A 12,026-nucleotide genomic window follows, 5' to 3' on the forward strand; every position below is an offset into this window, starting at 1 on the left:
AGTGTATTTCCAGTGGTAATTTTTTCTTTTCTCAGGGCACATTTTACAATCATCGTACTTCTTTCATTGCTTCACTATGTCAAAAATGTGATAGAATGTTGTAAGACTGGAAATATTCTGCATGATATGGTAGGTAGATACCTGACATCATGTATTTGGAAAAACCCACAGAGTGTATAACACAAAGAGTGAACCCTAATGTAAGCCCGGCACTTCAGTTAACAATGTATCAATATGGGTTGATCAATTGTAACAAACGCACCACACCGAGGCAAGATGGTACTAACAGTAGAGACTGAGAGTGCAGGGAAGAGGGAAAATTTATGAACTCTCTGTAATTCCTGATCAAGTTTTCCATAAACTCAAACCACTCTAAAAAAAATACAACCTACAAAAAAGGAAAAGCAAGTTGAGTCCAGATGATATGGGCAAAGACGAGTTGTGATGTTATACTCATCTGGTTTTAAAACCTGGCTCTTTTGGTAAGTAGCTGTGCCATATTGAACAAGTGATATTACCGTAAAAATACTAATGTAGAAATAGGCTACTTCATTGGATACATAACTGAAGATCTCCCTCAGTCTCTGGCTCTGGCTCTTTTTGTGTGTCTTTCTTTCCAAATATGTACACACACACACACACACAGGTCATACTATATAGTATTTAATATATGATAAGTATTATGAGGGCACTGGCTTAGGTGTTGAAGAGACTACTCAATATTTCTACATTATGGCAATTGTAAAAAGAAAGAATTCTTGTTAAAAGAGTAAAATGCATCCCCCTTCTCCCTTTCCTACCTTGTAAGAGCCATAAACATGGTGAAGTGTGACTTTGAGATAGTCTGGGGCTGCCAGCTACTTCTAGAATAGCCTCTTACTTGTTTCCCACAGCAGAAGACCTAACACATGGTTTGTAGCTAGAAACTATTGAGTGTTACTTGTCCAACTTATACAAAGGAAGTGAAGGGTGGTTATAGATCGACTCAAGGAATGGCGATTTTTTCTCTTTTTTTAAAAATTGTATTTTAATTCCACTATTGGTGACATACAGAGCTATATTAGTCTCAGGTGCACAATATAGTGAATCAACACTCTCACCCATCACCCAGTGTTCATCATGACAAGTGCATTCCAGGAGGTGGGGAGGGCGAATGGATAAATAGGAATGGCTATTATTTTGATCTCACATTCCGGAACCTAAGTTGGATTGCTATATTTAGGTAAAACATTTTCTTAAAAATGTTACAAGTATGTTGATTAAAAAAAAATTCCCCATTGCTTGCCATCCCGCTGTGTTCCAGAACCAGAGGAGAAGAGGGACTGGAGTTTTATTAGCCCCTGGTCTTCCCTCAAAGGCACTGGTTGCTTCTCTTTCTGTTAGAATTATTGCAAGTATAAGGAGGCATTTGTTAAACACCTAATTGTGTGTTTTACTTCCTTGTACTTTGAAGATGTCTGAAATTGCTAGTCTCTACTGTAGAGATGGAGCGGGGCCATTTTCTCCTTCTGCAAAGAAGGAACGAGCCATATAATTGGTCCCCGAGAGTGCAAACACGATGCAGGATTGACACAGTTGGCTCTCTACATTTCTCACTGCCAACGCTGAATTCTACAAATGGGAAATTACTTGACTCACATTGTGAGGGCTTGCACATCCATGGAACCTTTGGATTCTTGGAGTATTGTGACAGCATTGATTTATTTTGTTAGAAATATATTTCCCTAGATATTTAAGTGTAAGTCTTCTAAAATGTTCTAAATGCCATAAAAACAGGGAAAGACATTTGTTTTTCATTTATAATTGTGTTTCCCATAAGGTTGAAAGACAATAACTGTCTTGGATTTAATTGGTACAATGTGCCTTATAGAATACTTTGCACTTAGTGTCAATATTATTTTATTACAGCAATACTACTTATGAGCCACAATATATATTATTGTTTAGGCTGGTGTTTTTAAATCTTGGTTTGCAACACATTAGTGTATTGCAAAATCAATTCAATGGGTCTTGACAACCAATTCTTAAAAAACAAAATAAAAAAGAACAGAAAATAGAATGAATACATTACACGAGGGTAAATATGGTTTCATGAAACTTTTGTTTCAGTTCTATGTGTGTGTGCTGGGTGCAATGTCAAATTTATTTCTTATTATGGACCACAAAGCAAAAAAATCCCTGAAAAACTGTTGCAGTAGGCTGGCAATATGTGCTAGCATGCTGTTTCAAAATTAGTTTGTCGGGATCCCTGGGTGGCACGGCGGTTTGGCGCCTGCCTTTGGCCCAGGGCGCGATCCTGGAGACCCGGGATCGAATCCCATGTCGGGCTCCTGGTGCATGGAGCCTGCTTCTCCCTCTGCCTGTGTCTCTGCCTCTCTCTCTCTCTCTCTCTCTCTCTGTGACTATCATAAATAAATAAAAATTTAAAAAAAAATTAGTTTGTCAAGTCCTGGTTTTGAATATGCCCAACCAAAGTTTAAAGTTCTGCAATATTTACTAGTAAAGATATTTTTCATGACTTTCTGATATGCAGTTGTGTAATAGGTTGAGTACCATACTAAGAAAATACTATATACCGATATATATCCTATAAATATATATATATTTATATACTGATATATATCCATCACCCAGCCTGTATGGTTTTTTAACAATGAGATTTCCAGTAAAATCCATCCTTACTGTTTGGGTCATGTTGGTCGTTTGGATGAGATCTAAGTTTTTATGTAAAGGCACTTCATAAAAGGATACATACACTAAATTTCGTTTTATCCAAAATGTCCAATGTTTAAGCACAATTTTCTTTAAAATCTTTGGATAGCAGACACATGGTTTTTGTGTCTCTAAGTTTAAATCTGCTCTGATAATATAATACAATGCAAGACTCAATTTCTCATCCTTCACATGTTTTTTGAGACAGGAACATTATGAATATTTTCCTGAAAAGCAAGGCATAAATAGTGATAAAGAATGAGACAGCAAGAGAGGAGAGGACTAACCAATGAGAATATTCAATATAAAGAATTTAGATTCCAGTTTTCTGAATCAAATGGTGTTAACGTGTTGGTTTAACATATAAACTTTTCTATGCTTCTTTTTTCCCGGTAGTAAGATGTTCATGTTAATGTCCATAATTAATTTTTGGAATGTGGTTACCCATTAATAGAATGCAGATTAGTAGACTTTACACTAAAGTTTATATCTTATCAGCTGAATTGTTTTATGGTAGCAAGAACTAACATAGTTCATTTACATTACAGAAATCAATTTCAATTTACAACTTCTTTTATTTTAGTTTTCTGGATTTTCTATGTATTTCAATTATAATGATAAAACCTGTAAGAGAGAACACATACTTAGGCTAAATCTAGGGCAAAAACATAATTACCTAAAGCTGATTCCTTTCAAATAAATTTTCTTGAAAATGTTCTCAAGTTAACAAACTGCTAAAAATCTCTTTAAATTTAACTCCTTTGGGCCCCCCAGAGGCAAATAATAATAATAATAATCCAATCAATTAAAATATAATTATATGAATTTCTGAAATAGTATAAATACTGTAAGTTTCAAAAGCCATAAGAAAAAAACCCCTAATTTGCTTGCTTAGGCTGAAGATGAAAAATTCCATTTCCCTTTGTTAAGTTTGTCCAGAAATTCCTAACAGTTTACATTGGCAGAGTTTATAGCCCTGGCTATCTTAAGATAACTAAACTAAAGTTAATTTCACCAGCTTGTTTATATTTTCAAAGCAGTCACAAGCTTGACAATATCAACTACCAACCAGCATGCACACCATCGTTTGGTCTAAACTTTTGGAGTCACTTACAATACCTAGAGATTTTTTTAAATAAAAAAAATATTGGGAAAAATGTCCAGTAATTTACTAATTTGGCCACATTACTTCATAACATTGTCTTTTCTCTCTCTGATGTCAAGACTTTGGAGCATTTGCAGGGACCTTGCTTTTGTTGCCTAGTTGGTGGAGAAGATGTCATATGCTGTCTAAGAATGTTCATTAGGTAGCCTCATGCACAAAAGTACTTAATTATCTGTTGGCCAGAAAAGGAAAAGTCTGGTTTAATCCCACAGAATATGCAGAGTCCTAACTTCTGAACCATGACCAATCAACTAGCCAAGTGATATTATTAATCCTATTCTGAGTCACTGCATAGCATCCACTCAGATTCAAGGTTTAGAAGATACAGGTCTTAAAAAAAAAAAAGCAATTGAAAACTTAGAAATTCGGGTTAAAAATGGGAATTAAATCTCAGTTTTAATACTGAACTCTATCGGTAATTAACGCTCACTGATGATTGCTTGATCACTGGTAAATGCTGGGAAATCTAGAAAGCGTTTTGTGAATTAAAAAAATATATAGGAATTATAGACTCTAAAATTATAAGTCATTACTACTGACTCAGTAAAATGCAGCAGACTAGTATGGTTATTTTTAATATAATCACACAGACTGATTTTTTTATATCCATGACACTAAAAACTATAACTGAATTTTGTCTCATGAATCAGTTGTTTTTAGCATCACTAAAGGCAATCTCAAAGTTCTTTGGGTGAAAATAACTTTGAAATTATGATTTTATATTTTTATAAACTGGAAGTATGACCTTGCTTATAAAAATAATGGAAATTAGTAAAATGCACAGTTAATAAATAGGAGTGTAGGCTTACCAAAAAAATAGAGTAAAACACTTTAACAATACACACACACACACACACACACACACACACAAACAATCAAAATCATAGAAGCAGAGAATAGAGCAGTGGTTACCAGAGGTGGAGCGGTGGGGCAAGGAGAGATGCTGATCAAAGGGTACAAAGTTGCAAATGAAGGAGGTCTAAGTTCTAGAAATCTAGTGTACAGTATGGTGACTACAGTTAATAACGCTGCATTGTATACTGGAAATTTGCTAAGAGAGTAGATCTCTGGTGCTACCACCACACACACACACACACCCCCACACACACACAGTGGACACACACAGGGTAACTATGTAATGGTGGGTTGCCCAGCTGGATAAATAGAGATGGATTCTAGAGATTGATATGTTAATTAGCTTGAAGACAGCGATCATTTCACTATGCATATCAAAACATCATGCTGTACACCTTAAACATATGATTTTCATTTTAAAAAATAAAAAAGGTCATGAATTATTTTAGTGACAAATCTACTAATTCCCCAACTTCTTAAGAGTGAGAGTCATGCCAGTCATTTTATTCACTTAGTTCCTGATTCTTATAGATTAGAAGTCCTTGAACACTGAAATTACATATATTTTTCCTACTGGCTATTTCATAGAGTTTTGTATAGAGTTCTCTGTAGTTAGTGAGAAAAATACTGTTGGGTTACTCTGCAGAAGGTCTGGGATCTAATCACGACCTTTGCCTAATTAGTGTACAATCTTGGGCAAGTCGCTGAGCTTTTGTGTCTTTCTCCACCAGTAAATTTTAGATAGCTTCACTGGATTGTAGTTTGGATCGTCCTGTCATTAGACGTATATTACACATGAAGGCACTTTGAGAGGGGAAAAAAAAATTTTTTTCTGCTAATCATGCATGATAAAATTTTGTCGTTTAAAGCAGTATTAGGTTTTTCAGTAGTGTCAGTGGAGAAGAGAGATTTTTGCATTTGAAATGACTCAGAATTTGGGGAGACCAAATACATACTAACCAGGAAGACTTTATCTGAGACAGGGATTCATATTTCCTGTAAATCCCACGCAAGCTTCAGATCTCTGCTAGAAATCTTGTCAGAAATTAGAATGGCAAAAGCCCTCTTTCTCAAAGAGAGGCCACCTGTGTTCTGACACGGGCTATTATAGGAGCTTAAGAAAAGTCATTGGCTTTTGATTTGCTGCCTTCCCTTTCAGATTCTGCTAAGATTTCTGAGGGATTGCAAGTCTACATCTCTGCCCTCATGGGTTGTTTCACACCTTCCCTGGGGATGAATACCCACCCAGGGAGGTGAGGATGCTGCTGGCACTATTAGTGGTTTTCAGGCCCCCATCGGGATCAAGTGTAAACCTAGACACACAGATGTCTAGTCGAATGCCAACAATATCAAGCAATTTTTCTAGAAAGACAGGTGCTGCAAAGATGATGGCAAATTATATTTTCATTACTGCAATCTCAGATTTCATCTGTATTTGGAATGAAAGGCTCCTGGTGACCTCTAGAGCTTACTCATTTATAATAGGGCCCTGAATTTACAGTGTTACAGTATCTAAGAACAGAAAATTACATACTGACTGAGAATCTATGGGTACTTTAAGAATGGTAATATTAGGGCAGCCTGGATGGCTCAGTGGTTTGGTGCCACCTTTAGTCCAGGGCATGATCCTGGAGACCCGGGATCGAGTCCCACGTTGGGCTCCCTGCGTGGAGCCTGCTTCTCCCTCTGCCTGTGTCTCTGCCTCTCTATCATGAATAAATAATAAATAATCTTTTAAAAAAAAAAGAATGACAATATTAAGATAACAGATGTATTTATGTTTTGATCCAGTCTAAAGATTTAAGAATATACTGCCTAATTAAAAAAAAAAAGAAATAATGGGCAGAGCAATTTTTAAGAATGTCAAAAAAGAATAAATTATCCCTGGAAAATTCTTGTGTTTGTTACTACCATGTTGTTTTGATCAGCAGGAGACCAAAGGGATCCTTTCCTCACAAGTGTTCTTGTTCTTTCTTTAACATGGCTTAAAAAAAAAAAAAAGGAAAAAAAAAGTGTTATAAATGTTGTCACAGTGCTTTGCTCTGGACTGGAATAAATGCGATTCCAGGAAGGAGGCAGTGCCCTGCAGGGCATGGTGTTGGACTGAGGGAGAGCTGGAAGGATCCATGACACAGTGCAGCAAAGGAAGGGCACATGCTGAGTTCATATGGGCCCTAGAAAGCACAATGGGGGCTCAGGGGTAGGGGTGGGGTTGGGGAAGCTTTGTGTTTACGTGTCACCATCTGTTGAAAGACATGTGTCTGTGCACATCCCAAAGGCCATCAGGGGATTTGTTTTGTTTTTTGTTTTTACTAAAGAGTGGGCTTTCTCAGTTGGGACAACATGCCCTGTTTTGGACCCAAGCTCTTTTTCAGCCAACCCTGCCCTCCCCCCTCCTCCCCTGCCATTTTTTCTAGACTACTAAAAGATGCTGATAACAAATTCAGTCCATCTAGGCTGGAAATTGTGAATGGTGATCCGGTTACTTTGTTTTCACAGCTCCGTTGGAAGTTAAGGCAATTTAATTTGAAATTACTTGCTTCCAGGATAAGATTGGCATTCAAATATACTTTCAGAATATACCCAGAATGCAACCACTATGGCTTCCTGCCACTGCTGTTGCTCTGGCCCTAGGTGCTGTCCTGCGTCACCTGGCTTATGGCAGGGGTTTCCAGAGGGCCTCACAGCAGTAGAGACCCAACAGACCAGCATGTCTGCCAAAAACAAAGTTGGTATAGGTCATTCCCTTGCTTAGAATCTTCCAGGAGCTCATGAGATGTGTCCTTCTTGGAAACAGACTCATTCTATTCATAGCAGAGCCTATGTGGCACTGGGTAAGACTGTTTATACATGGCAGTGGCTCACAAATCTTTCCCCAGATGTCATATAGTTGGAATCATATTGTATGTAACCTTCTGAGACTGGCTTCTTTCACTTCATAATATGCAATTAAGCTTCCTCCATGTCTTTTCATGCTTCACAGCTCATTTCTTTTTAGCACTGAACAATATTCTGTTGCCCAGATGTAACAGTCTACTTATACATTTACCTACCAAAGGACATCTTGATTTTGGTTCTTCTATTTTTTTAATTCCTATCTAATCCTTATCACCATCTAAATATGCTTTACTTGACTTACTCACTATTTGTCTGTAGTCCCCAACCCCCCATCTCTAGTAGAGTCTTGATGAGGGTGGAGGTTTCTATTTTCTTCTCTGCTGTATCCCAGCACCTAGAACAGTGCTCAAGTATAGTAGATACTCAAGAAATATATGTCAAATGGAAGAGTAATAAAAAAATATATTTTCCAGGGCCCCTGGGTGGTTCAGTTGGTTAAGTGTCTGACTTGATCTTGACTCCATGCTCAGCACAGAGTCTGTTTGTTCCTTTCCCTCTGCTCCTCCCCTCCTCCTGCTCTCTCTCAAATAAATAAATAAAGTCTTAAAGAAAAAGATATTTTCCAAAAGGTGACTAAATTTGTCTCCAGTCATATACCACCATAATATTAAAGTACATTTCTGTCTATATGAAGATCATAGCTAATGTCTATCAATGATGTATCTAAAGTGCTTGCTTAGTCCAGATCCTGGAACATAGTCAGGATTCAGCAGGTATTTAATTTTGATAAAATGTGAGCTCCCTGAGAGCTCACTTTGTCTTATTTGCCACTATATTCTGGGCACTGAAAACAATGGCTGGCACATAATAGGTGCTCCAGTGATATTTATTGGATGGCTAATCAGTTTCAGTTTATCTCCATGTATTGGATTTTATATTTATTCATTTGTTTTATTTATCAGTTAGGTAGTTTTAGTGAACCAAAGAGATGTTTAATAATAATTTGTTTTTAAGTAATGACTTAACCATAACCATAATTTATCATGGTATTTGGTCCAAGCTCAATTGTAATTTACTGCCATACTCTGAAAATCTCATGTTATTTCATCTTCTCTATGGGCATTACTAGTATGTTGGCTAAAGCAATGTCAGGAGAAAAAAATGTTTATTTATGTGTGCATGTTTTATGAATGTATCACTAAGGATTAAAGGGAGACAGATGAGCAAATGTTTTAATGTTTTTGGATCTCAAATAGCCAAAGACTATTCAGTTCATTAAATTAAAGATAAAACTAAGTAAAATAGTCTTTTTCTGGAAGTGGCAGATGTGGAAAATCTCCATAAAGACATAAAATAGGATGATAGAATTCTTTAGTAGATGTATCCTCTTGCCCTGAACCAAAAAAACAGTGAAAACAAGAGAGCCTCTATCTTGTTGAGGAAGTATGGAAGGATCTATTTCATGAAGAAAAAAAAATACATCTTTGTGGATGAATATAACATATGGTGAGGAAGTTCTTATAAGCTTACCCATCATTGTTAACATCTGACACTGTGACCGTATATCCAAAATAAGATGCCATCTGCAAAGGAAAACCATAAGATGACATAGTTTATGTTCAAAAATAATTTCTATAATCCTCCCTCAATTTTTCCTGAAGGATGAATCTCATTGTAGCAGATTTTTGCATTACATTCATTGATTCCTGGACATGGACAGAATCTTAAGTCATTCAGTCTGGCCCATGCATACATAAATTCCCCTCAGCACCCCTGAAATCTACTTGGCCATCCTCTGCAGATGTTCAACAATCAGCCCATTCAATTTGTGGACACAATTAGAATTTTCTTTGCGAAAATTGGCCCTTCTGTAACTTCTGGTCTTTAATCCTCCTTAGTTTTAGAATCTTGAACCTCACAGAATAAATCTAATTCCATTTTCATATGAAATTCCATATTTGTATCTGGCTCACCATCATGGCCTCTCTTTCTTAGAGATACCACAAGTCATACCAAAGAAAAGATGACACCCCATGAACACATTGCCCGGAGAAGAATTAAGTAGGATTACATTATTTGGTTTGGGCTTTTTATATTATGGAAGCATAAAAAGGGTTTTATTTTTTCTGAATATATATATTTTTTATTTATTCATGAGAGACACAGACAGAGAGAGAGGCAGAGACATAGGCAGAGGGAGAAGCAGGCTCCATGCAGGGAGCCCGATGTGGGACTCGATCCTGGGTCTCCAGGATCAGGTCCTGGGCTGAAGGCGGCGCTAAACCCCTGAGCCACCTGGGCTGCCCAAAAAGGGTGTTAATTCCAAGGGAAACTATGTCTCAGTATCAATTCATATTGAGTTCATTGTCAAATAAGGTTTCTAAGTCTTTTTTTTTTTTTTTTTTTAGTATAGCTAGGAAGCCACATTCTAGCTCTTAAATTTTTTGGTTTTTCAAGCTATGTTTCCAACATTTATCATCTTTTCAGATTCAGCCCATAGTTTGAACTTATCGAGATGTTTTGGTTCCATATTTCAGCATTCAATGACTTAGCTTCCCATCATGTTCTAATATAATCAGTCTACAATCCACTAGAAGGTGTCCTTTACAGAAGGCACTGGTCTGTGTTGTTCACTTTTGTGTCTCCACTGCCTGACCCGGGTCCAGCTCAGAGTGGGTGCCAGGTGCCAGATACTCTTTGCAGAAAGAATTAATACTTGAGTTAACAAGTGTCATGCAATAATTAAATTCTCCTACCTCTTTTCTCTATTCCAAACATAGAGAGTTGCTTTAGACTGAATGTTAGTGTCCCTCCCTTCCCCAAATTCAAAGATCGATCCTAACTCCCAATATGATGGTATTAGGAGGTGGGGCCTTTGAGAAGTGATTAGGTCCTGAGGATGGAGTCTTCATGAATGGGGTTAGTGCCCTTATAAAAGAGACCCCAGAAAGCTCTCTAGCCCTCCTTTCACCATGTGAGGACCCAAGAATATGGCCATCTTTATGAATCAGGAAGCCAGCTCTCAGCAGATACTGAATCTGACTACCTCTTGATTCTGGGCTTCCCAGTTTTCCAGAACTGTGAGAAATAAACATTTGGGTTTTTAGCCACCCAATCTATGGCATTTTATTATTCTGAAGACTAAGATATAGTTACTGGGTGCCAAAAGCTCTTTGCAGAGGGAATGAATACACAAGTTAATGGCGCAATAATAATTGAGTTCTCCCACCTCTCTTCTCTATTCCAAACATATACAGTGGAATTCTTACTTCTGGTGTGACATTGTGTGGCCTTCACTCAGAGGAATTTCATCATTTATGTATTAAATGCTGAGATTCAAGACTGAAGAAGTAGGAGGCATGGAGGACGAGAAGTTAAAGAAAGGCCAAATCTAATAATGTTTAAAGAGCTTCTAATGATAAAAATGTGAAACAGATTTGGGCAAAAGAAATGACTTGCCAGATTTTCAATAAACCATTAATTACCATCACTTGAGAATAGTTCAAATTTTGTAAGTTCATCCAATTTCACTATTGTCCCAGCCTTACTTCTCCATATTAACCACAAGAGTATCATGAAGGATTGTTAAATGCTTTGTTGAAAATTGCAGAGTAACGGATAGACTAAAGCCCCGATTTGGTGGGGGGGGGGGGGGGCAGGGAGGTTATGATGTCAAACATGCTCTGTGCTCATTAGGAAACTCTATTAATCAAAATTGCTTGACAAATACATTATTCCAAATCTATGTCTCTAGCAATGAGGGGAGAATCTAAGGATCTGAAACCACCATCCAGAAGGCCATGATGTAACTTGGCCAGATTCACATGTGAGGCTTCTCAGAAGTTCAGTAGTGTGGGTTTCTGGCTAAAAGAGAATATGGGTTGCCCAGAAAAACTGATTCAATTCATGACTGGCTTCCTTAGATGGCCACACCACATTCATTGTTTAAAGAAATGTGGCAAATCTCAACAGGTTACGGTACCCTGGAAAACTCAAAGTGGTGGGTAAAGTAGGACCTTAGGCCATATTCGGTTAGGAGAATGACAGGCACTTCCCTCATTCATAATAAGATCTCTAAAAAACAAAACAAAACAAAAAGAAAACCATAATAAGATCTCTGCCAGTGACAGTGGGTGAAGAAGAACATCTAGTCCCTGGGAGGAAGGTACCAGAACCAGATAACTTGTCAACCTCCACATAATGTTGGGGAGAGGATAAGCCCGTTGACTTTGACCAATACAGTGGGGCCTCTGAGAAGCCTGCTTCTTCTCAGAGGGAAGGCAGGTCCCCAGAACTCATCACCAGGCACACTACATACAGGCCTATAGCAGAACGGGATTGTTCTCAGATCCTAGGAGTTAGTGACACTGCTGCATGAGAGCTGGGGTCTTGTCTGTCTGATTTATGTTTATATTCCCAATGCCTAGACCAGTGCCCAGTACAGAGTAGGTGCTCA

At 37.6% G+C, this 12,026-nt stretch overlaps 1 protein-coding gene across 1 annotated transcript in view; it reads right to left on the reverse strand.

Moving 5' to 3' along the window:
• Positions 1-12,026, reverse strand: part of ITGA8 (integrin subunit alpha 8) — a 171,830-nt gene that overhangs the window by 113,832 nt on the left and 45,972 nt on the right. The window contains exon 11 of the mRNA XM_055332378.1: positions 9,101-9,153. Coding sequence (XP_055188353.1) covers positions 9,101-9,153 — 53 coding nt within the window. The remainder of the gene's footprint in view (positions 1-9,100; positions 9,154-12,026) is intronic.

The sequence above is a fragment of the Nyctereutes procyonoides genome, unplaced genomic scaffold (assembly GCF_905146905.1).
Source record: "Nyctereutes procyonoides isolate TBG_1078 unplaced genomic scaffold, NYPRO_anot_genome, whole genome shotgun sequence".
Classification (NCBI taxonomy): domain Eukaryota; kingdom Metazoa; phylum Chordata; class Mammalia; order Carnivora; family Canidae; genus Nyctereutes; species Nyctereutes procyonoides.